Source organism: Blastomyces dermatitidis (assembly GCF_000003525.1).
Source record: "Blastomyces dermatitidis ER-3 genomic scaffold supercont1.4, whole genome shotgun sequence".
Taxonomy (NCBI): Eukaryota; Fungi; Ascomycota; class Eurotiomycetes; order Onygenales; family Ajellomycetaceae; genus Blastomyces; species Blastomyces dermatitidis.
In genome coordinates, this window is record NW_025544777.1 from 5738594 (window position 1) to 5761557 (window position 22964).

Below are 22964 nucleotides of genomic sequence, written 5' to 3' on the forward strand. Positions count from 1 at the left end.
AAACGATGCTGAGAAAACCCCGCAGGTTTCGAAAGAGACCAAAGACGTAGAAAGTCCGCGGATTTTTAGCCAATCGCAAGTTACAGGGGTCATTCCGAAGGTGATTCTGGAGAATAACCGACATATAATTCCGTTAGATCTGTTTACTTCTACCGAGTCCCCAGATAGTAGAGATACTTCTGGGACTGGAAAAACTGCGGCTAAGTCGGCATCAGCATCGACCACCGGTGCGCCTCCTCTAAAGAGGCATGGAGCCAGCTGGGGCGCGACAACTGTGAATACAAAACTACAGGAACAGGTTCTCCGGGAAGTTTTTGCGCCGCCGCCAATCCACCATCATCGGCGCCACGCTCGTGGACATAATTCCCTATCCAGGTTGCGGGCTGAGACCTCGCGAAGACGAAAAAATGCTTCCATGGCTCGTCAGTCTTCACAGAGCGACAGTTCTGTTCGCACTGTGCGCGAAGGATCGATGCCCCCTCTTCGAATGAATCGGGACGAAGACAAGAAGGAGACCAATTTATTGTCGTCTGTCTCCACAGTTGTGAATGGGGATACCCATGCGCTGGAGAAAATCTATACCGAAGAAGCACCCTATCGTCCCAAAGTCTTGGCGCCCACCACCTCACGAACGAGGCGCCGTCACTCTGGTAGCGGACTTGAAAGACAACGAAGCATGAGCAATGGTAAAGCTGGAGACCTGGTTTATTTTGATGACGATGGATATGGTGGGGATAAGGAAGATGAAATCTTCAGAATGGAGCCGGAAGCGCTAACCCACCCTGCTTCCTCGCAACCCGTCACGAACCCTGCCCTTGTTTTCGACGATGCTCCTTCTGGTGCTCATGAAAGCGAGACAACGTTAGAGTTAGCGACTCCACTCCAGAACAAGAAATATCCTGTCACTCTGGAGACTTCGGCTGGGGGCCCTGTGCGTCTCCCTGTCAACCCCAAAGAAGCACAGACGACGCGGGATGAACGGGTTAAGTTCTTCCTACTTCTTGAAGACCTTACTGCTGGAATGAATAGGCCGTGTGTACTCGATCTAAAAATGGGTACCCGCCAGTATGGAATCGAGGCCGATGAGAAAAAGAAGAAATCTCAGAGGCGCAAGTGCCAAACTACTACATCGCAGCAGTTAGGAGTACGGCTTTGTGGGATGCAAGTCTGGAATATCAAGAAGGAAGAGTATCTGTTCGAGGATAAGTATTTCGGCCGTGACCTCAAGGCTGGACGACAGTTCCAGGACGCTCTCACAAGATTCTTGTATGATGGGGTTAGTTACTCGAGCGTCACCAAGAAGATTCCTATTATCCTTGATAAACTTGCTCGACTAGAGAGTATGGTGCGGCGACTCCCCGGTTACAGGCTTTACGCCAGTAGTCTCTTGATCCTCTACGATGGAGAAAAACCTGTGGAACAAGAGAAGCCCGACGCCACGACGACGACAGTTGATCGTGACTTTGCAACAAAACAACAAAATAAGAAGAAGGGAACATCCCTAGTAGATGACAAGGACGGACAGAACAGTTTCGGCCTCCGCGTGAAAATCGTCGATTTCGCCAACTGCATCACAGGCGAAGATGGCATACCGCCCAATGCGCCCTGTCCACCCCGTAACCCGCATGACATTGACCGCGGATACCTGCGCGGCCTGCGGTCGCTCCGCATGTATTTCCAACGTATCCTAAGGGAGATTAATGATGAGGACTATGTGGAGAGGGGGGAAGGGGAGGGAATGGCGTTTTCGCGGCGTGGTGGGGCTGGGATGGGGGTTGGAAGGGAGAATGGTGGTGATGGGTATGATGGTGGGTTTTGGGAGGAGGGTGTTATGGATAGTGATCCCGGGGAGGTTAGTGTTTAGGTTTTGGTTGTTGAGTGTCTCGCTTCTCCCCGCCCTTTCCCTTCTTCGTCCACGTTCGCCCTGGATCGTGGGTTTTATTTCGTTGTGGGTATTCCTCGTTGGCAACATTTTTTTTTTTTTTACTTCTCTTTGTTAGTATGACGGGGTTTGCTCCGATTTCTCTGTTTTCTTATCCTTCATGACCGTTGTTTTCTTACGGGGCTTTTTCTTCCCTTTGCCGTTTTTGTTCTTCCTGTTTTTTTAAAAACCTACCTTCTGCCGCTTCTTATTCATACTTTTCTTATCTTTTCCCACCTTTTTTCCCCATTTTCCCGGTTTTTATTTATTTATTATGGGCTGATGGGACATGGGAAATGGACCGCATGGGACACGGAAACTGGCAACAGGATTTGGGACCTGGGATTCGGATTGGGTTACTGGGACGGAGTTTTTATTTTTATTAAATTTTTTTCGGAAATTCGGAAATTCGAAAAGAAAGCGTAACGTCAACAATAACATTAATAGCTCCTAGAATTGATGAAATGAAATGAAATGACACGGAAATTACACTATAGCATTGTTGTGCAGCACATGTACTCCGTATGTATGCCCGACAAGACATTGCGATATCGACCTGGCTCGGAGTTCGGAATAACCATGGCCGAACCCAAATAGGGAAAGCGTAGAATGGGTCGCGCTCTTCTGACGTCGGCTGCAACATTCCACCATCAAACAACCTCAACATCAGACCACCACCGTCGACGGGATAGGAGCGGACAGGATAAGACGGGATAGCAGAGAGGATAAGACGGGATAGCAGAGACTGAGAGACAACAACGACGACTCTGTTGAGAGAGGATTTGAGCATCCTTGCAAGCTACCGCGTTACCCATACCCTGCTACAGACAGGCGCGTTTAAAACCACAGCTCCAGCCTACATTTCTGTCTATCTTATCTATCCCGAATTGAAAGATGGAGCTACTTGTCTAATTTATTATTGGGTAGCTTTGCAGCTATGCATGCTGTGACTCTCCTGATATAATTATACTATTATATGGATCCTTGAAAACCCTCGAAGAGAGAGGAATGAGCCTCCCGCAGTGCAGCTGCTAAATAGTACAGTACAGTACATAAAGGCCAAAGCGAGGGATGTTCCCGGTGCATATTTAATCTAGATTCGGATCACAATATTGTCTTGTGTGTTTGGCCAACGCTACCACTGGACAAGAACAATATCTATATCTTACGCCCAATGATCTTGGGTGTCGTTCTGCGTTGAAGGTCAGACTGGACGTCATCCGTGGTGCTTTGTTTGGGGGGATTGTTGATTTCCCAGAAAAATACAATCCATACAACGAAGTGAGCGTAAACGTAACCTAGGCGTATCGACGGGGACGAAGGACATCGCATACGCTCTCTTCAGTTATAACCTCGCGAAGATCCGGGTTTCTTTCCCCATCCTATAACATGCCACCCTCCAATGATTCCCGGCATGCTAGAATCATCGATAAGCGAGATTTCGACATCAGTCGACCCTTGCTCCTTCGCGACACTGAGGACGAAGATGACGGTGATGATGCTTGTAATGTCGGCCATGGGACAAATAGAAGTGGGCAGTGTGGCTATGGTCGCAGCAGCAATGGCCATCCCGGTGACGACGACGATGAAGCTGGCTCTGACAATATAGAGCGGGATAGGAAGGCGTTGAATCGGCAGGTGGTTAGGATCCTGAGCTTTATATGGGGTGTTGGGAGTGCGTACGTTGGATATTCCTTTTCTTTTTTTCTACTTCTCTCCAAACCCTGTTTTCCCCTGGATTTTTCAATTGCAATTACGGGACTTGGGGTGGTTTTTGTTGTCGTTGGGATATATTCATAGGTTATTTGCTTCTATACATCAAATTCTAATTAATTGGCTGTTCCTTTGGCGGTATACGATGAAGCCTCTGCGCCGGAAGCATAACCGCATTCTCCCTCTACGCACCCCTCCTCCAAACCCGCCTCCATTACTCCCAGTTCCGCATCAACGCTGTGGCAGCCGCCGCGGCAGTTTCCATGTACCTCCCTGTGGCATTTTTCGGCTATCTCTGCGATAGATACAGCCCCGGCCCTATATCATTCATCTCCGCTTGCCTTTTCGGCCCTGGTTACCTCTTCGCGGCATTCACGTACAAATCCGGACCACCTGTTGACGCTGGCGGCACGGGCTGGCCGTTCGCGGTTATGCTTATGTCATTCGTTGGCGTGGGTGCTGGCACATGCTGCATGTATCTCGCTGCCGTCACGACGTGTGCGAAGAACTTCGGGCGTGGGAAACGTAAAGGCATTATGCTTGCCCTGCCCATTGCAGCTTTTGGACTTAGCGGTATGTGGCAGAGTCAGGTGGGGAGTCGTTTGCTGTATGAGCGTGGGCCGGACGGACAGAAAGGGGATGTTGATGTTTTCAGATACTTCCTTTTCCTGGGGATATTGTTGAGTGTCGTCGGGGTTGGCGGGACCTTTGCGTTGCGCATCGTGGGTGAGGAAGAGATGATCGATGAGGCGGTAGAGGAGTTAGAGAGGAGCGGGATAATTGGTGAAAGTGACTTTTTCCGCTCGAGGGAGGAGGTTCGGGCTGCAATATCTTCATCGTCAATGTCGTATGGGACTATGGACGGCACTACGGCTGAGACTGGGGTTGATACGCCACTCGAGGATGATTCTCAATCCCTCACTCTTTCGCGGGAGGAATGGCAGGATCACCAGAAGGAGGAGCGGAGGAAGAAGAACTGGCTCCTTAACCAGGAGACGAGGTTGTTCTTGAAAGATAGAACGATGTGGTGGCTTGCGGTGGGGTTCCTTCTGATCACTGGCCCTGGAGAGGCATATATAAATAATGTATGTTTTGGCCAGCATCCTATTTTACATCCTTGATTTTCCCTCTGCATCATCTCACTAACTCCCACAAAATGAAAAGGTCGGCACCATAATCCCAACCCTCACCCCTCCCTCATTCCCTCCCCACCTCTCACCTCCCGCTGGCGGGGCAGCTACCCACGTCACATCCATCGCCCTAACCTCCACCCTCGCCCGACTCCTAGCCGGCTACTTATCCGACATCTTCGCTCCATCCCCCGCACGACCCCACCTCCAACCTAGCTCACGCTCCATTAGCTTCAATGATCAACACGTCCCAAACCCCTTCGCCCGCCGAAACTTCTCCCGCCTAACCTTCCTCCTCCCCTCCGCCCTCCTCCTCTCGCTCGGCTTCCTCTGCCTCGCCACGCCTCTCTCCTTCTCTACCCCGCAAACCCTCCACCTAACCACCGCCCTCGTCGGCCTCGGCTACGGCGCCTCCTTCGCGCTTGTCCCCATCATCATCTCCGTCGTATGGGGCGTGGAGAACTTCGGCACTAATTGGGGCGTTGTTGCTATGTTTCCGGCGGCGGGGGCGGCGGCTTGGGGCGCGATTTATTCTGCGGGATATGAGGCGGCAAGGAGGGCGGGGAATAGCGATGGGTTTCAGCAGTGTGCTGGCTGGCGTTGTTATGGGTTCTGGGCGCTCGGGTGCACTGGTAGTGTTTGGGTGGCGATTGGGTTGTGGACGGTTGCGTGGAGGGGGTGGAGGCGGAGGGGGGTTGTGGTTTGATTGGGAGTGGGCAGGGTTTGGAAGTAAGAGTAAGTAGGGAGTAGCTATGACCGTGCTCTTGGATATTTCTCTTTTCCTCTGTAGCATCTCCCCATTTTGTTGTATAGAGGGGTTAGATATTTTTTACTTATTTTGGTTGGTGGATAATAGATAGATTTGGCTTGGTGGCTGGCTAGAGGAATTCAGGTCATTGTACTCTACTCTACTCTCTATAGATGAGATTGATAGATGGCTTAACATTTTCAGGAATAGGCAATTAATTACTTTGGTATCTCTGCATGTTACCTGTCTAGTCACAAGTGTCAATCTCACGATGCTTACACACCTGTGCACGCTGCGTTTGAATCGGGATAAAACGTACTCTACGGAGTACACTTGGTATATATAGCTAGAGGTATCCAGTACTTAAACCCGTCAGAACCAGGTTCGCTGTTATCGATGCTAAAGCAATGCATCTAACCTTTCATATTGAGATATGTCATAGGCGTTTGAGAAAGAAAGAAGATACCATTTCCCCAAGAAATGAGTAGAATACAAAAAGGGTATATATATATAGTTGTTCCAACCCTACTACTGCGACTCGAAATAATTCCAGTCCAAAAAAAATAAAACAAAACGGAGCATGAGTGTGAACTGCATTAGGTATAGAAATGTCTCCAATGCGGCGTGCCAGGGGTATACTTGATCTTATATGTAAAAATCGAACCATGAAGTCGGATGTAGATGTAGAAGTAGTAACAGTACGAGAGGGATCCGTGGTAGATAAAATTCGGAACGGACTTAGATATCGGTCGACGCTGGGTTCAAGCCGGTAAACACTTTATGTAAACGCTTGCTTATAGCAGGGCCGACGCGAGCATCTGTGAAGGCACCATTTCTATTTGCACATTTCTACATCGGTTTAGTTCATCAGTTTGGCTGCCTGGCATTGGGGTCACGGAATGTATGGATTGAGGCCTCGAAGGAAGGAAATCAATGCTTCGCGGTGGAAGAAATGGGAAATACGGAAATGACAGGGGTGCATGATATATACCTTTACGTCCTCCAGGAGCAGTGGCCCCTGCTCCTTCAATTGTCTCACTAGTTCCGCCACAGTGGGATATTGAGATGTTATCCCATACGATATCGGGGCTGTTACGCGCTGAACCTCCTGTAACATTTTGACATACGTATCTCTATTATCTTCACCCGACTTTACCTGGCCAACATCCATACAGAACGACGCGTCATGTAAGTTTATGAGCTCCTGCCGATAAGGTATCGTGGATACATGTTCAGTGAAATTCTTGATCCACTCTGCGGATTCACTTGGTGCTGTGGTGTGGTGAATCAGACATCCATGTTGCACTTGGAGCTGGAGCAAAGCGTCTTCGATGGCGTCGTCATCGACAGGTGGAGGTGGGGGTACCGTCTGTTTGGGCTTCTTTTGGCGTTTAGGTAGCTGTTGCTGTTGCTGAGGTTGGGAACTGCTTCCCAATTCTCGAAGAACTGATGCCTGGTAGGCTCGGTTCCTCGAATTGTTGTTCTTTCTCATCCATACGGATAAGCCCTCGATGAGATAGATTGGTTTGCACCCGGGATAAGTGCGTTTCATCATGAGGACATGGGAATCGAGGGTATTATCACCATTTGCGGTGGCTATTGACATGTCGACAAATTCCTGTGCTAATAGCAGACATAGAACGTGGTCTTCCGTTTTAATGGTTGGGGGACAGGGTTCCCAGTGCGCTTCCTTGTCATTGTACTGAGTAGTGACTTTCCTTCTCCATGTAACGATATTTGGCATGCGAGTAGAAATGAAATTCTTTTCCACTCCAAGATGTCGCATATACTCCGTTACTTGGTTGCCGACACTGGACTCCTCAAAGGTAGAGGACATGTCTATAATCATTTCTGGCGTGGAAATTTTCTTATCAAATTTCCGCTTGTTGGCTTCCGCAAGGTCAGCAGCTAGTTGTTTCTCTCTAGCCTTTTGCTCCTTTAAGTTTTGCTTTCGTTTTCTCTCTTCTTCTTTCTCCTTTTCACGGCGTTCCTTTGTAGCTTGTTTTTCTGCTTCCCGCATTTCCCTATCAGCGGTAGACGCCTTTGGCGCTCTTCTTGGTCTCGACGTTGGAAGTACCGACGGAAGGGAGTCATCATCTAAATCTATCCTCTGGCTTGGGTCTGGCACCCGTGTTCTAGAACTGGAGGATATCGATTTGGCGGCAGATGTGCTAGCACCCCTCTGCTTGGATTTGGTGGGTTCGACTGAGGAGCGATTTTGGATCCGCGCGAGTAGGCTCGCTGTTCTATCAGACAAATTGGCTTTCAAGCTGGCTGGTGGTGGGACATTCAGTGGACCTTCAGGGGAAGATAGCTCATCGGATTCTATGATACTGTCGTCTATTGTTATGACAGCAGGTGTTATTCTTGTATTCTTGTCTCGAATGTGCGCAGTTGTCGGATCAACGGCAGATGATGTAAATTCTATAGGGTCTGATATGTCGCCATTCCATGTACTATTCTTTGTCGTCGAATGATAATTATTATTAAAGTGAGGTATGGGCGAGGTTGTTATACTCCCATCCAAGTCAGAAAACAGCAGTAAAGGGTTTGTCTTCGGAGGAGGGCTCAGTTGCCTAGGTGGGCTCAGATAGCGCTGGTGGCTCAATCTGCGCTTCTTGGAAGGGTTTGAATCTTCCCAGTCGAAATTCGAATCATCAGAGAGGATGGTTATGCGCGCTGGGCGATCTGGCAGCTTCGATGAGACGTTTGGAGCTGGACTTGAACGCGCCCTCAAAGGTGGCGACGACGATAACAGGCTGATGACTTCCGGCATTATAGAGTCCTAGTCCGCAACCCTCAAACTGCGGTCAGTTGCGCCGTTGAAATTATACTAATTTAGATGAATTTCGCGCGTTCGCCATCGAAAGAGACGCCCAAGGTCATAACCTAAAATGCGGGCAACTGGAAGCAGCAGAACCTGTATATCCAAAACGAAGGCTATTAGTGAGTGGAAGGGAACGAAGAGAAACAAAATCCACGCCCCCCCGGTAATCGCAGCACCCTTCTTTGTGTGCGTTTCTTCGTGCCCTGGACTTGAACCCGGACAAACCAGTGGTTGTGTGTTGGATGTTGCAAAGGTTGGGAAGTTGAAATCGCGATAAATATTTAAGAACGCGTCGTCATGTGACTATTTTTCCCAAAAAGGAAACACACTCTGATTCACATGGAGGTAGGATTGATATACTCTGCTTTTACATTCTATGCCTCAAAATAATTACAAGCCGAGACGTGTTATACTACTGTGAGGTGTCAGCCATAACTATAAAATTCCTGACGCCGCAGGATGGGATTGGTGCGGTTCCCTTGTAGCGCAACTTCAGCCAATCATTACTCATTCACATTCAACTTCACCATTCACAATAAATAAGATACACCGTTGAAAAGCAAAGCCCTAGAGCGTTGGCGCTAGATGGAAATACATTCTCGTGAAGCGGTTCTGAACTAGGAAATTGGTATAGTACCGCTCGTCGGGGCCGCCAGGGGTTTTCGAACAACCAACCTAGAAACCTCTGCTGGATCCGATACATTGGCTAGGAGCACCTGGCATGCTCCGTTATTATACATGCCAGCAAATAACAGATAAAGGGAGCAGGGTCCAAGATGATCCTTCTGCCATCTATCTTAGACACATAAGGCTTACATCAACACCACTTCCACTGTTTGTTGCTCGTTATCTGCAATATAGACACGCGCACGTTAAACGCGCACGTTAAAGCATGCGTGGAAACGCCAGGAAAAATCGCACAAGATGCGACTGTAATAGACTTCGGAACGTACGAAGTTGGAAACCTCACAACAACGCGATCGTACAATGCAGCGTTGAAGGTGCCTATGTAGATGCCGTAGAATGCGCCTCTTATAATAGACGTCGCCTTTTGACTGGAGGTTGAGGGCGTTACGGAGCGTATAAATAACTTCCACGACCCCACTTGCCCTTGGTCAGCTAGATGGAGAGTTGGCGTTTTCAGCGCAAGTTCACCCTCGTTTCATTCGCAGCCTTATGAACGCTGCTATGAGCACCGCAATCGTCAACCCAAGCATCGCAGCCCCGAATAATAATGCGTGCCACAATCCATGGAACGGACGAGGCTCGTTATCAAACATATCTTGAATTTCTGCTTCCAGTCGGTCTCCCATGGCCTGCAGTGAGAACTCCTTTTCCACTCTTTCTTTGGCATTTGCTCGCATCACCGCAGCTTCTTGCGCATTCATTTCCCACAATGCTTTGTGCATGACCGCTGTCCACTCTTCAATGGCGTTCGCAGCTCTCAGCCAGCCGGTTTTCCCCTCCACGATTGTTTCTAATGGGCCCCCGTTGTTTACGGCTAGAACTGGGAGGCCTGCGTGCATCGCCTCGACCGGCACTATGCCGAAATGCTCATATGATGGGGTGTAGACGAGAAGAGTGGCTGCTGAAAGAAGGGTTTGCTTAAATGCGGACGGCACTGAGAGCAGGAAGAGGACCTCTATTGAATCGGGTATAGAAAGTGCAGATATAACTGTTTTCGACGTGGCGGTTCGTAGGCCTAGACCTGTAGCCAGATCGTCGAGATCTGTATGATATTGGACGTTTTCGTGCACGCGGTTATCGTATCCACCTATATGTAAAAAAATCAAAATAAAACAAAATAAAGAAATTAGCAACTTCATTCGAGATTATCAATGAATAAACTCTTAAAAAGTAACTTACCAGCAATGATCAACCGCGTCCCCTGCCTCCCCTCCTCCCCAAGCCCATGATATGCCCGAATCGCAAGCCCAACATCCTTCTTCCTCTCAAACCGATTAATACTCAGTAGAATCTTTTTCCCACCCCAAAGCTTTCCCCCCTCAACCAGTTTCCCTACATTCTTAGCCCCAGTATCAACACACGGATAAACAACCCTCACATCCCCAAGCCCATCCCCGAAAACTTGCCTGACAACGCCGCACGTAAATTTCGAATTAGCAACAACCTTATCCGCTGCGCCGATCGCCCACCCTTCGAACCAATCGAAGGGGTATCGGTAGCACGCTTTAACCAGCCGCCGTATAGCCCCACCCTCGTCGCGCTTCGCGAGCAATTGATCTGGGAAATGGCAGTAGAAGAGGATGCGCTGTTTACGTCTCGTTTTGGACTTTGCATTATTCCGCGACGACGACGACAACGACGACAAGAACGGCCCAAATGTTTTTAGAATAGGTACACACGCCGGCACCTGGTCAACGATATATACCTCCTCCTCCCCTTCCTCAGTTTCCCCATCCCCTCCACCCTTTCCCCCCTCCTCCCCCTTAGACGCCGCCAACAATCCCGCCACCAAATGCATCTGCCTCAACACAGCAAACAACACCCGAAACCGCCCCGCAATCTGGTCCGGAAACATCGTGTTCCCACGCACAGCCACGTCCAGCGTGCCATCGCGAGCCTCTTCGAAGCAGTGGTTCGGGTCCCGGTGCGACGTGTAGATTTTCACCCTGTGCCCGCGCGCCTGGAGAGATAGGGCGACGTCTAGGACAAGGCGCTCAGCGCCGCCGATGCCTAGGTCTGGGTGGAGGAGGGTTACTGTTCGGCGCTTTTGGGGGGGTGGTGCGGAGGGGTTTGACATTTGCTTTGGTTGGTTTGGTTGGATTGCAATTGGGATTGGCTAATTATGAGATAGGTCAGTTTTTTCTGTGGGTTATTTGAGGGAATGATATGTGATATTGGAATTGGAGTCCTGGAGGATAGAGGACAGCTATTATTTTGATAAACTAAACAAACCGAGTCGATGATGTTGATCTGGTGGTCATAGCACCTTATTTTTTTGTCATGTGATTTTAGTGTCTGTAGGCTACAAAATAAATTTTTAAGGAGTTATCAACAAATCAAATTAACTATAGGGAAATAGAATGTTATATAAGACGTGCGTAATAGGTTAACTAACAGAAGCGAAGAGAAGTAAACTACACAGGCACATAATAGAAATAGGAAAAGCCGATGTGTACAGGTTAGAAGCCGGGGGTATGATAAGAAAATTGAGTTTTTAAACAAGATGACAGCAGAGTACCCACTCAATTAATTATATGAGTGGCATGCTTGCTGGTGGAAGAGTGAAAGAACAAGTCTGAAGTTCGAATGAAGCATGCATCAGGCAAAAAGTTGATGGTAAATAATGTATCTATCCCATCTTTAGGTTTCGAGTGGGGTGGAGTGATATCAAGAAGTAGGAAGGGAGGAAGGTAAAAAGGGTGAAGGAAAAGGGTTAGGGATAGTATAACAAAAACATAAAAAAATACCAAAAGGAAATGGATAAAGAATACAAAGAGGAAAACAAAAGCAAAAAGGCAGCAACATGTACGGGGAGGGGATATATAATCAACATTCAACAGCTCAATAATGAAAGAAGAGCGTTGGAAGGGGAGCGAACGAGAACGAGAGAAGAAAAAAGAATATATCTGGGTCATAAATGACATCGTCAAGAAGCGAAATAAGGGAATAAAGAAAGGACGAAAAAAAAAGAAAGAAGAAGAAAAGAAACGGAAAAGAAACCTAGTAGTTAGAATATTAGGTATGGGTATGAGGGGCGTTGGGGGGTGTTAGGGGGAATAATAAGGAGCATATCGTCAATTTAGTTTTTAACAGAAAACACAAAAACACAAGCACGCGCATGGAAATAGTATATATCCAAGGGAAATGAAAAGGAAACCAAAGGCGGAAAGAAAACACGAAAAACAACCAAACACACAAAAAGGGGAGACACAACCTGCCTAAAAACAATTGAGCGTACTCTTCTTCTTCTTCTTACTAATAGCATTCATCTTCTCCTCCAAATGCGCCCGCGCAGCCTCCGCCTCCCGCCGCGCATTCCGCTCCTCCTCCACAGCCTGGATCGACAGTCTCGTCGAATTCCGCTCAGACCGCAGCTGCGTTAGCTCGTCCTCATACTGCCACGCCTTCTTCTTCCACGCCTCCATTTCCGTCTTCACTTTGTTGCTCTGCGCCTCGAGATCGCCCAGGGCTTCCTCGAGAGTGGCTGTTAGTTGTTTCTCAGCGTGTAGGTGTTTCTCGATCGTGCGGATGCGTGCTTCCTGGTCCTCGACAAGTTGGGCGTTGACGAGCTCTTTACTGGTATGTCGTGAGCTGGGTGGGGATATACTTCCGGTCTGTGCGGCGATGTTGGGAAGAGGAGGGAGGGGGATGGCGGGTGGAGGCGACGGCAGCGATGCTGCCGAGGCGCTCTTTCTGAGATTGGATGTCATAGAGCTGCTGCGATCGATCGATGTCGGTACATCACCATTCCGCATTTGTCCCTGTTTCATCTCTATTAGCACGGAGCTAGAAAACCAGTGGAAAAAAAAAGAAAAGAAAAAAAAAAAAAAAAAAAACTCACCTCCAATTGCTCAATACGAGCTCGATAGCTCTCAATCTCTTTCTCCAAATTCCCAATCTTGAGGTTCGCCTCATCAAGCGCCTGGTGCCTCTCCTGCTGAATCACGGAGAGTCGGTTATGATGTTGGTCGAAGGTATTGGTAATCTGCTCCTCCAGCTCCTCCACGAGACGGACGCTCTTCTGCTTCTCAATGGTGATCTCATTGATGATTGCATCCTTCTTCTTGATGAGATCCTCTTTCTCTTTGAGGGCGTCCTCATGGCTAGCGACTAGATGAGCAAGTTCTGTCATCTTGGCTTCATGTCGACTAGACTTCTCTGTTAGGTCGGCGAATTGCCTCTCGAGCTTGGCATGGCTGCTATTCTTCGCATCTAGTTCCTTCACGAGTTCTTCATTGGTATCGAACAGTGCAGAGTACTTATCAGCGAACTGCTGTTTCTGAGAAAGAATGTCGTCAATCTGCTCCTGGAGACTGTTGGCGGTAACAGGAGTATTCAAAGCTGCAGTGACACCAGACAACAATTTCGTCAATTCGTTCTTGGAGGCGGATATTTCCGCTCGCAAGGCGTTAATGGCCTGCTCGTTGCGAGCGCTCTCCTCCGCCATTTGTGATTCATATTGCGCCTCGGCAGCAGCCTTGACCTTGACCTCCAACTCTTCTAGTTCTTGCTTGTGCAATTCCTGCAGGGACGCAAGCTCCGCCTTCTGCGCCTCAACGGCAGATTTGTGGGACTCTATCTCTTGCTCTAGGGCTGTAGCGCGAGCACGGTAAGACTCTAGTTCCTCATTACTATAACGGCTATCGTTTTCCTGTTGAGAAATCTGTTCCTTGGCGGCCTCAAGCGACGATTCTAGACCGGAAATGGTAGACAAGTGAGTAGATATGGTGCTTTTCTGCTCTTCAATGTTATGCTTAAGACTACCCACAAGCTCCTGATGCTTAGCTCGCGCATTTTCAAGGCTTTTTGCAGCGACAGCTACTTCTTCCGCACTGGCTCCCTCAACTTCGTTGCGCTCACTTCGCAGGGCATCGATATTGGCGAGAGCAGCCTCTAGCTCGACCATGGTGGTTTGCAGCTGCTGTTTGGAGGACTGGAGTGATTCAGCAGCGGCACGGTGCTTGCTTTGCCACTCAGCTCGCTCTGCCAAGGCAGCTTGCAATTCAACAAGGGTGGCCTGAAGTTTGTTCTCGGATGATTTTAAGGACTCGACGGCGCCCTGGTGCTTGACTTCGAGTTCGAAATTTGCTTCGTCCAGCTGCACAATCTTCTGATCCTGAGCATTGGCCTTCTCATCCTTTTCAATCACTAGAGCCCTCTGTGTCTCCAACAGCTCATTCAAACTCTGAACTTCAGCGGTCAGCTCCTTCTCACGGGTGTCATGCGCTTCTTGCATCTCCTTGATCTGGTTCTCATACTGCAGGATCTGATCCCTCATCTGCGAGACCATAGAGATATCCATCGGCGACGAGCCGGAGAGACTCGACCGTTCCCTCGTCAGACCAGAAATGATAGTCGCCTTGGTCTCCATCTCTTTTTTGACATTTTTATTCTCAGCCTCAAGAGCTTGAATACGCTCCATGCGGCTGTGCAGCTCGTGCATGGCAGTGTTAAGGCTAACTTCGAAATTCTGCATCGTATCGGGTCTGTCTTCGAATTCTTCGATAGCGATATTTCTCAGGGAAGCGAGAGATCGATGTGCGCGGTCGACGGTAGTCATGTTCTGGCTGGTCATGCGTCGGATGACTTGGGCCTTGGGCGACGGAGAAGAGGGTGAGGAAGACTTTGTTCGCTGCAGCTCTTGTTTCAGGTCCTCGACCAGATTCAGGGTCTCTTCATGCTCTGATTGCAGCTGGGCATACTTCTGTGTCACCAAGCTCATGCCGTACTGGTGTTCTTGCAGCAGCTTGTGCATATTTTCCAGGTCACTACCATTAGGCTCATCCTTCTCGAAGGCATCTGGTAGGTCGGAATTGCCCTTGCGTCCGCTCTCCGAAGGCTCCTGTGAGATAGACGACTGCTCGGCCAAGTATAGCTCCGAGGAGAGCAATCGTGAGGATGAAGGCTGTCCGCCCGCCCTGAGCTCCTGGACTCTCGAATCTTCTAAAAAAGATACCGGCCGAGAACTTGTCATCGGGGTTGAAGCAGCCACCACATTAGGGGGGTGGCGGGCTTCGTCAACCACATCCTGAAGCTCGGCAAGAGTGCGGAGGGCTTCTTCATATTTGGCGTGAAGAAGATCGTACTCGTTGGTGGTGGTCTCGTGCTGGATTCGAAGTTCAAACAGTTCTTGCGTCACGTCCTCCAGCTTCTCCGCAACAAACCGGGATTGAGCAGGGCTCTGAGGGGGGTAATCGTAGTCTGTGGTGAGATTACGATCACTCTTTTCCCCAGAGGCCTTTTGCAGGGCTTCCAGGCCGGAATTGTCATCAGCACGGGCTTCCACCTCTTCCTGTTCAGAAGGAGCTGAACCAGCCTCTGGAAGCGTCTCCCCGAGATCATCATCGGACTCGGGAATGGCAGTTTCAACAGCTTCCATCAGTACATCGAGAGATTGAGATAGACCCCGCTTGCGGGGCTTCAGGGGTTCCCTACTTGCGACAGGAGCGGTGTGGGAATGTGCGGGATTGTAAATTTCCCGCTTGTCATCATCCGACTTAGCGCTGTTTTGTTGGATATGGTCGAGCTCGTACAATAGAGTATCGAGTTTACCAAGGCTACGCTGGCGATCAATAACGTGCTCTAACCTATCCATCTCACGCTGCATCAGCTCCATGTCTTGATCAGCCTCCGCTAGCCGTTCCTCCAGGGTTGATATATAGTCTTCGCAGCTGGCTTCGTTTTCACGCGCGCGAGCGATTTCTTTGCGTAACTCGGCGATAATAGCAGCGTTCTTCTCTTCCCCAGTGGTGTGGCCATCAAGCTTGGACTCAAGCTCGTGTAGGTAATGTTCCGTATTTGCTTCGCGATCCATCATTTTCTGAATACGGGCCTGTAGCTGCGCATTGACGGTCTCGATATAGGCACACTTGGTCTCCTTTTCCAGAAGGCTACTCTCAGTGTTAGACAGCGAGGAGCGAGTGTTGGATAAAGATGATTCGAGGCTTTGAATCGTTTTTTCATATTCCAATACAACCTGCTCGACAGACTCTGCGAAGGAATGGGAGCGCTTCAGCCTTTCCATCGCACTATCACCAAGCAGGCTTTGTAGGTCATCGGTATCCCCGCTGAAATCAGTAGCCTTGGTCAGTTCCGAGATGAGCTTGGCATGTCGTTGGCTGAGAGCGGTATAACTTTCTTGCACATCCAACAGGTGGTTCTGGAGTTCGATTTCTCGTTCATTTTGCCGTTCTGCGCGTTCTTGCGGTACGTTGCTCCTCCTATCCCCACCTTCGGAGTTGTTGATTTGCTGGCGTAAAAACGCCACTTCTGCTTTTAGTCGGTCAATGACGGCTTGTTTATCGCTTTCATCCGTCACTTGCTGGATGCGAGGTTTGCTTTGAATGGCTCTAGCCCGTTGGGCGTACTGCACGGTGTTGAGGGTTTCACTCAGGTGGAACTCAGCGGGTGTAACGCAAGCAATCATATAAGTAATTGCATTGCCACCGAGGGAATCTTGAAGCAGTCGAGTGAGCTTGGAATCGCGATATGAGACGTGAGCGCCCGCCTGTCTGGATGAAAGTTGTGAAATGACCTTGCCTAAACTAGCAAGACCAGCGTTAATTGATATGCCCTCCTTGGCCCGTTCCCCAGATGCACCAGTATTCTTCAGACGTTCGCTACCAGCAAGGTCAACAAAATGCAATTTGCTATCCACGGTAATTGACATGTCGGAGCCAGAAAGAGCTTCGACAGGCATCGACAATCGCTTCTCACGGGTCGACATATTCGACGTCTGGTCCTTGCGCTGGACAAGGTTCAAGGAGAAGACGGCATGCGAGCGGGAGGATTTTGCGTTGATCGCAGTGGCATCTGTTTGTCGGATAGAGGAGCCAAAATTCAGAGCTCCGATGAGGTCTTCGAACGAGTTGATATTGACCTGGTGTAGGCCCGTGAGTAGGATACGTCCCTTTGTGTCTTCGCGGATCGTAACGGAACCTCGTTCTCCAAAGGGCGTGTTTTCAGGGAGCAGGAGGTCCCTTAGTTGTTCATTATAAATCTAGATACCAGCAGGGTTAGACGAGTTGGTCTTTTCGTGTCAAAATGATTCAAGTATGAGGACTTTTTAAAATTACCTCTACATAAGTGGCTTTCATCTGCCAGCTTTTTTCCAAACCCCTGCCTAAATTGGGCAATGATGAATTGACGGAATATCGTGTTGGGGTTCGTAAGCCGGTTGAGCCGGTGCGATTGTGTGTGGCTCCCGTCAATTTTTCGAAGAGAAGTTGGGCGGCACGGGGAATAATTCCTAGATCAGAGTTGAGAGGCATTAGACATCGAGTCAAGATATATATACGTAAATATACAAAAGAAACATTCACATACCCATAGCCCTCTGGTCGTTCTGCTCCGCTGGGCCAGATGTGCCCATAGTGTAAGATTTTCCAGCACCAGACTGGCCATATGCAAGAATCGAAACATTGTAACCCTGGATGAAGGAGTTGACGCTATCCTGCAGGTACTCCCAGATGCCTTCCTGATCAACTGTCTCCGCAAACACTCTATCGAATACAAACAGCTTGCGACCTTGCGGAGCATCGACGGCAACGCTAGTTGGCGACGTGACATGAACTGTTGACCGTTGAAAGCGCTGAGGAATTAATTCGTACCCAGGATCGGTCGACCTCAATGGCGGGCGAACGCGAACAGCTGTTGTGTATCCTCTCGTAAGTAGACAATATTTCGAGAAACGATTTAACTTTATACACATATATACATATATGCATATATATATTAAGAAAATAAAGAAAATAAGTAAATAAAACAAAGATACGTACCGACTTTCACGGCAGTCTTTGTATCCTCATCTGACGCTCTGCTACCGCCTTGTTTGCTGCTCATACTCATGCGACTGTTGCTTCGTGGAGGTCGAATCATTGCGCTCATGGGACGCGGCTGAACGGTGGGAATAGGAGAGGCAGGAGGAGAATTGGCCATGGTGGAGAAACCGCTATATCGACGTCGGAATAGTTATGGGGCCGGTCTTTCTCTGTCTCCTCTCTCTGACTTTCTCTCTCGCGCTCTCTCCTTCGACGGCAAGGAAGAAAAAGAAAGGAAAATAACGGAGAAGGGAAAAGAAAAACAAGGCCAACAAGCCACCCCCCAAGTTCTTGGTCCACCAAAATTAACTACCAGAGTCGTCAGGCCAGTAAGAAGAATGCGATCATGGGAGCCAATTCGAAGGGGGCGTGCCAGAGGAGGTATTATTGATTTATTTGTTTTCTTAGCCGTAAGTTTGAAATCTAAATGGGGGGATTTTCAATTCGAGGGTTCGTTATTCGATATCGGTGTATCTTTGCGTTCTTGTGGTGAGTCTGTCCCTGACAGAGCGAGATACCGGGGGTGGGATTGAATTGATTAAAGGAATTAAATGGATGGAGATGATATTACAAAAAAATATAAAATAAAAAGGGAGGATGGAGTGAAGACAGGATGACGGGGCGACTGGTAAGCCCCTATTATTCTCACGCAAAGAAAAGGGTTCGACTAGCGCAGTATTTTTTTTCCCCCTTTGGCGGGAACGTGGTCGGATTTGACGCCAAAGCCAGGGTTGTCAATGGCGGCGGCATATGAGAGGCCCTAGACACAGGCTCCGGGGGGTGGGTGGGGTGACGCGCGCGCACAGAGGGGCGCGGCGGAGAGAAGGACGGGAGGAGGATGGAGAGGAGAGGAGAGGAATATGGAGAGTTGTGAGGATTGTAAGGATGTGAGGATTGTAAGGATGTGAAAATATGAAGACAAATAATAAGAACAAGCCACTGTGGTTGGTAGTGGTGGGTGGTAGTCGAGCAGAAAGCGCACAGCGATCGATTTGCCCGGTGAGGATGATGTTGGATGTGGTGGATGTGGATGTGGATGTGGATGTGGATGTTGGATGTTGTTTTTGGTGTTTACAGCCACGTATTATACAAGTGCTGTACGGATTTACAAGGGGCTCGGCCCCAGTCTCCACCGTAAAATACACCGTTGCTGTAAGGTTTACCGCTTACCGCTTATCTCTCTAGCGGGCCGTTGCTGACCACGCCGCCTGCCTCTCTGTACCTGGCATGTATCTGACCCACACAAACACAGCCAGAGGTGACCTGTGCGGTACCTGTTCCATCCCCCCGGACATCAGGTACAAGAGTTAGACATCTGTCATCTGTACAGGAACAAAAGTCAAAATATGTATTCAGTATGTCAAACAAAGTAAAAAATACCAGATCCGTTTATGTCTTATCAACGCAGGAATACGCAGCAAGATGCAATCACTGTTCACCGACTTATGTACAGAACATCATTTAATATTGTCCAAGGCTATGTAAGGTATGAAACGCATGGTGGTGAGTTCATTAACCGCGCACTTCCATGAGCAATTTTCATGCGAGTCTCTATCACAATTATTATTGGAAAAAAAAGAAGTTCGCATCTAGTTCTGAAACGCTTGGCGGAAAGGGGCTTCGCCAGATCAACCCCCCTGGCAAGCACTGTTGTCTGTCGAATAAAATAATAGGATTGTGGCAAATTTGATGTCGAGATAGCACCATATCATGGTGGTTGGCTGTCATGCCACTCAAGACCAAATAGGAAAATAGCTTTCCCCAGAGTCTCGCGATGTCACCAAGAGAGGATGGTTTTATGCTCTTTTATTACTCTTTTAACGGTCAGCCTTGTGCTCTGTGTTGCCTCACGCTCGTCTGCCCTACAACAAACAAGCTTCTTATCATGACCACCTCAGATATACGCTTATATCTCACTATATATATGCCATGTTTTTCATTCACAGTTCAGCTTCTGTCCGGATATCAAGATGATATCGAAACTAGCCCCGCCGCCAATATACAGACTACGGAGTACAGATTGCATAGATTGACATCCCACAGGATGATATCATAACCATGTCCTACATCATAAGCATCCGCTTCATTCTGTGCTAAGGCGCCAGAGTCAAGGCAACCCAACTCTTAACTACCGTAGGCAGGTGCAGATCGACTACAGCGATTCTATATCACCAACTACCAGATGCGGACATGAAACCATTGGAGGGAGCTAACGTGTATCCCTGTGGTCGCGCATCTTCTTCCGGGATTGATCGGGCGACGGGGGGCGGGGGAGGAGGGGAATCAGAGGATGGGTGGAGGCGCCAACTTCCTAAGGTAATGAATTCCACACAAGAAAAAGAAAAAAAAAAGAAAAAGAAAAAGAAAAATGCTATATCAACATATTTACTCCGACCGCTTCTCCCTCGATGATCAATACCGAGTTACCTACCAGCCCCCCGGCAACAATGCCAATGCATGAACTAAAATAATATCTCCGAAAGTGCATTCAATCCTGGACAAGGTTTGAAAAACCAACCCCCTTTTCTCCTGCAACTGTGATTTTGCATTCATTAGCCTATGGCCTATGAATACCCAGGTATGTAGGTAGGTAACCAAGGGGGTTGCATACATTGTGAAGAGCTTTCTCTTACAAAAAAAAAAAAACCAGAACTTGAATAAATTGCATTTTGGTAGTGCAGGATGATAAATACTACCATTTACCTCCCCCCCTCTCTCATCAAGCAGGACTGCAGGAAAATAGTATCAGATATCCGCTCCTTGCCCCATTGATCCCAGCCTCCCCCAAGTTTCCATCTTGTTCTAGCTCCCCGTTCTCCCTCTCCGCTCCCTCTCCACCACCCCACTCCGCCCAACAGTAGTAGTATTATATCATCATTATTATTATTTGCAAAACCTGAGCACCGCCAAACGCAGGAACCGAGGCAAGCTCATCCTTCCCCCCACATCACTAAATATACCGGCGTGTTCTTGTCATCATTATTCTAACTTCTCAGCAGGGGACGATATGTACTCAGTACCAGGCTGAGGTATATAGGAGTTTATGGATCTGCCAAAAAGCCTGCCCGGCCCAAGGTATATACATACATGTATGTACATGTAGTATTGACAAGCATAATCCGTACGCAGTACTTGTCCTGTCACTCGCGACCAGCAGGCTTGCATCAACTTATCGGCAGAAAAGCCACTAACTAGGGTACCTGATGCAGCTGAGGCTAGCCCGGGGTCAAATCGGTCTTGAAGTCCATTTACCCCATGGATGTACTCCGTACTCTGTACAGATACATGTACATGTACTATCAGCGTAGTAACTTTTTCCTTTTAGCCTAGCCGGGCCCTCAGCAATCACTGACAGAAGAAGAGATGGAGAAATTGATTCTTCTAGTGCCTCTTTTTCTTTCTTCTCTTCTCTTTTCTTTTTTTCTTTCCTGATGCTTGGTGAAAGCCGAAAAGAGAGAGAGAGAATGTGTGTGTGTGTGTAGACCCTTCTGAGGATTGAGGATAAGAGATTTTGAGAGGAGTTAGCTTGTTAATCATAATGTTATAGTTATACAATAACTACCTCTAATACTCAAGGGAAGTTAAGGATTTTGCAAGAATATCCCATTGACACTAGGCCGGGAGTAGAGTAGTGCAAGAGGCAGGCCGCTTTAATCACCCATGCTGAGTGAGGCACGGGCACAAGGACAGGTGAGGTAGTTGCACTCATTCCAGGCCTGCAAGTAGAACCAATCACTTCCAAGGTAGGGTAGATGTTTTCCATCAAAGAAAAACTGGTCGTTTTATGGGGATGACCCTAGCTAGGATTTCGGCATGTTAATTCAAAAAGGGGTTGATGTTGTCCGTACAGAAAAGGCTATCAATTGTGCAAGGCAAAGAGCCCACATTTCTCTACAGCGTAGTCAATTTTCAGGTTAACATGTCCAGAATAAACCATGAATACATGCTTTTATACGGGATACAAATTCAACACAAGCAAGCTTCTAACAATGCCAGATAGAGCATTGATTGGCACAGTATTGTCTCGTCAATCTGTCAATCTGTCAATCTGATTCATACAGTTCTTGACAAATGAATGAGGCTCATTATCCCTACAATACCATACCGGAGCTAGTCCAAAGTAAGACTAGCCTAGCCTTGTGGTTGGTAGTTAATTTTCTGCCACCCCAATTATTAACTGCTTATTTATTGGCTGGATGCCTCTATCAGCTTTCCTATTGGCCATATCAAGGCGGTAAGGCACCACGCTAACTTGATAGCATGTTATGTTGTACATTGTACGCTGCGTAGCCAGTTCACGCTTATTTACCTTACACGGGCGCCCTCATAACCTCTTAGGCAACTGCACTTGGGCCAAAAGAGCTCAATCACCACCAGCGCCATGGTGGTAAAGAGGGAGGGGACGTTCCAATCCCTCCAACACCTTATAATATACACAACATAAATCCTCCCTGCACGCGTCTTCAAGGAAGCAGACAAGCGCGCTCCTCCTCTGTCAACAACCTCATCAGCATCTTCTTCACGTCTTCGTTACTTTGTCCATTGCACTGGATATTTTTATCCCACCGTGTATAATGGCCGATGACGAGATTCAGAGGCTGCGCCAGCTCGTGGAGGACGTGGAGCAGGCTCGACAGGACGAGAAAAGACGTCGACAGGACGCGGAGCAGGCTCTAGAGGACGAGAAAAGACGTCGACAGGTGTTAGCAGAACAGATACGACCCTTAACACTTTTTGAATATCTTGATGCCTGCCACACTTTTCTTTTTAGGGGTCTTGTCCCTGGGAACACCAAGCATTAAACCAAAGGAAGTGCTGACAATGCTGATGGCAAACTCTGTCCTCATCGCCTCCGGGAATGGCTTCTGTTCGCCAATGCACAGACGGAAATATGGGATCAATTACTGAATCAAGAGAATGAAGAGTTTATCATGCAGCCCAAATTTGACTTCTTGAATGTGATAATGGCTCAGGGAAAGAAGACATGGAAAATCATTCACTCAGAACTCGATCTTCACTATTTCCAACAGGATGTCATCACAGAGCCTGTAGAGGCAATTATAGCGGCTTTTTTTGAGAATGAGTGACTCCGACATGTATTTGGACTTCAGGGGCAGAT

The 22964-nt window shown here is 48.3% G+C and overlaps 6 protein-coding genes across 6 annotated transcripts in view; 3 read left to right on the top strand and 3 right to left on the bottom strand.

Moving 5' to 3' along the window:
• BDCG_04593 (inositol hexaphosphate kinase KCS1) overlaps positions 1–2458 on the top strand; it is a 6437-nt gene extending 3979 nt beyond the window's left edge. The window contains exon 2 of the mRNA XM_045420242.1: positions 1–2458. This exon is cut by the window's left edge and continues 108 nt beyond it. Within this exon, the coding sequence (XP_045276390.1) occupies positions 1–1864 (1864 nt within the window). The 3' untranslated portion in view covers positions 1865–2458.
• Positions 2459–2574: 116 nt separating this feature from the next.
• Positions 2575–6034, top strand: BDCG_04594 (MFS monocarboxylic acid transporter). Its single transcript, XM_045420243.1, has 3 exons — positions 2575–3600; positions 3786–4719; positions 4799–6034. The coding sequence occupies exons 1-3, from the start codon at positions 3311–3313 to the stop codon at positions 5468–5470; spliced, it is 1896 nt and encodes a 631-aa protein (XP_045276391.1). The 5' UTR covers positions 2575–3310; the 3' UTR covers positions 5471–6034.
• BDCG_04595 (uncharacterized protein) lies at positions 5572–8581 on the bottom strand. The gene is made up of 2 exons (XM_045420244.1): positions 6504–8581; positions 5572–6361 (listed from the first exon to the last, which is right to left on the bottom strand). The coding sequence occupies exons 1-2, from the start codon at positions 8286–8288 to the stop codon at positions 6251–6253; spliced, it is 1896 nt and encodes a 631-aa protein (XP_045276392.1). The 5' UTR covers positions 8289–8581; the 3' UTR covers positions 5572–6250.
• Positions 8582–8620: 39 nt separating this feature from the next.
• Positions 8621–11232, bottom strand: BDCG_04596 (alpha-1,3/alpha-1,6-mannosyltransferase). Its single transcript, XM_045420245.1, has 2 exons — positions 10206–11232; positions 8621–10113 (listed from the first exon to the last, which is right to left on the bottom strand). Exons 1-2 carry the CDS (start codon positions 11101–11103, stop codon positions 9491–9493), a joined length of 1521 nt encoding a protein of 506 aa, XP_045276393.1. The 5' UTR covers positions 11104–11232; the 3' UTR covers positions 8621–9490.
• Positions 11233–11271: 39 nt separating this feature from the next.
• On the bottom strand, positions 11272–18887 carry BDCG_04597 (kinesin family protein). The gene is made up of 5 exons (XM_045420246.1): positions 17804–18887; positions 17352–17675; positions 17102–17274; positions 12868–17025; positions 11272–12787 (listed from the first exon to the last, which is right to left on the bottom strand). Exons 1-5 carry the CDS (start codon positions 17961–17963, stop codon positions 12245–12247), a joined length of 5358 nt encoding a protein of 1785 aa, XP_045276394.1. The 5' UTR covers positions 17964–18887; the 3' UTR covers positions 11272–12244.
• Positions 18888–22419: 3532 nt separating this feature from the next.
• BDCG_16980 (uncharacterized protein) lies at positions 22420–22647 on the top strand (the record flags this gene model as incomplete). The annotated part of the gene is made up of 1 exon (XM_045426153.1): positions 22420–22647. The coding sequence occupies one exon, from the start codon at positions 22420–22422 to the stop codon at positions 22645–22647; it is 228 nt and encodes a 75-aa protein (XP_045280940.1).
• Positions 22648–22964: the final 317 nt, after the last annotated feature.

Bases quoted from the DNA above. Each gene is read 5' to 3' on its own strand.
- BDCG_04594 (XM_045420243.1), top strand. From the start codon at position 3,311: ATGCCACCCTCCAATGATTCCCGGCATGCTAGAATCATCGATAAGCGA. The intron at 3,601-3,785 runs GTACGTTGGATA...TATACGATGAAG, and splicing joins ATATGGGGTGTTGGGAGTGC to CCTCTGCGCCGGAAGCATAA. The intron at 4,720-4,798 runs GTATGTTTTGGC...CAAAATGAAAAG, and splicing joins GAGAGGCATATATAAATAAT to GTCGGCACCATAATCCCAAC.
- BDCG_04595 (XM_045420244.1), bottom strand. From the start codon at position 8,288: ATGCCGGAAGTCATCAGCCTGTTATCGTCGTCGCCACCTTTGAGGGCG. The intron at 6,362-6,503 runs GTATATATCATG...AAACCGATGTAG, and splicing joins TGCTCCTGGAGGACGTAAAG to AAATGTGCAAATAGAAATGG.
- BDCG_04596 (XM_045420245.1), bottom strand. From the start codon at position 11,103: ATGTCAAACCCCTCCGCACCACCCCCCCAAAAGCGCCGAACAGTAACC. The intron at 10,114-10,205 runs GTAAGTTACTTT...TTTTACATATAG, and splicing joins GACGCGGTTGATCATTGCTG to GTGGATACGATAACCGCGTG.
- BDCG_04597 (XM_045420246.1), bottom strand. From the start codon at position 17,963: ATGGCCAATTCTCCTCCTGCCTCTCCTATTCCCACCGTTCAGCCGCGT. The intron at 17,676-17,803 runs GTACGTATCTTT...GATACACAACAG, and splicing joins AAAGACTGCCGTGAAAGTCG to CTGTTCGCGTTCGCCCGCCA. The intron at 12,788-12,867 runs GTGAGTTTTTTT...GAGATGAAACAG, and splicing joins CTCGTATTGAGCAATTGGAG to GGACAAATGCGGAATGGTGA.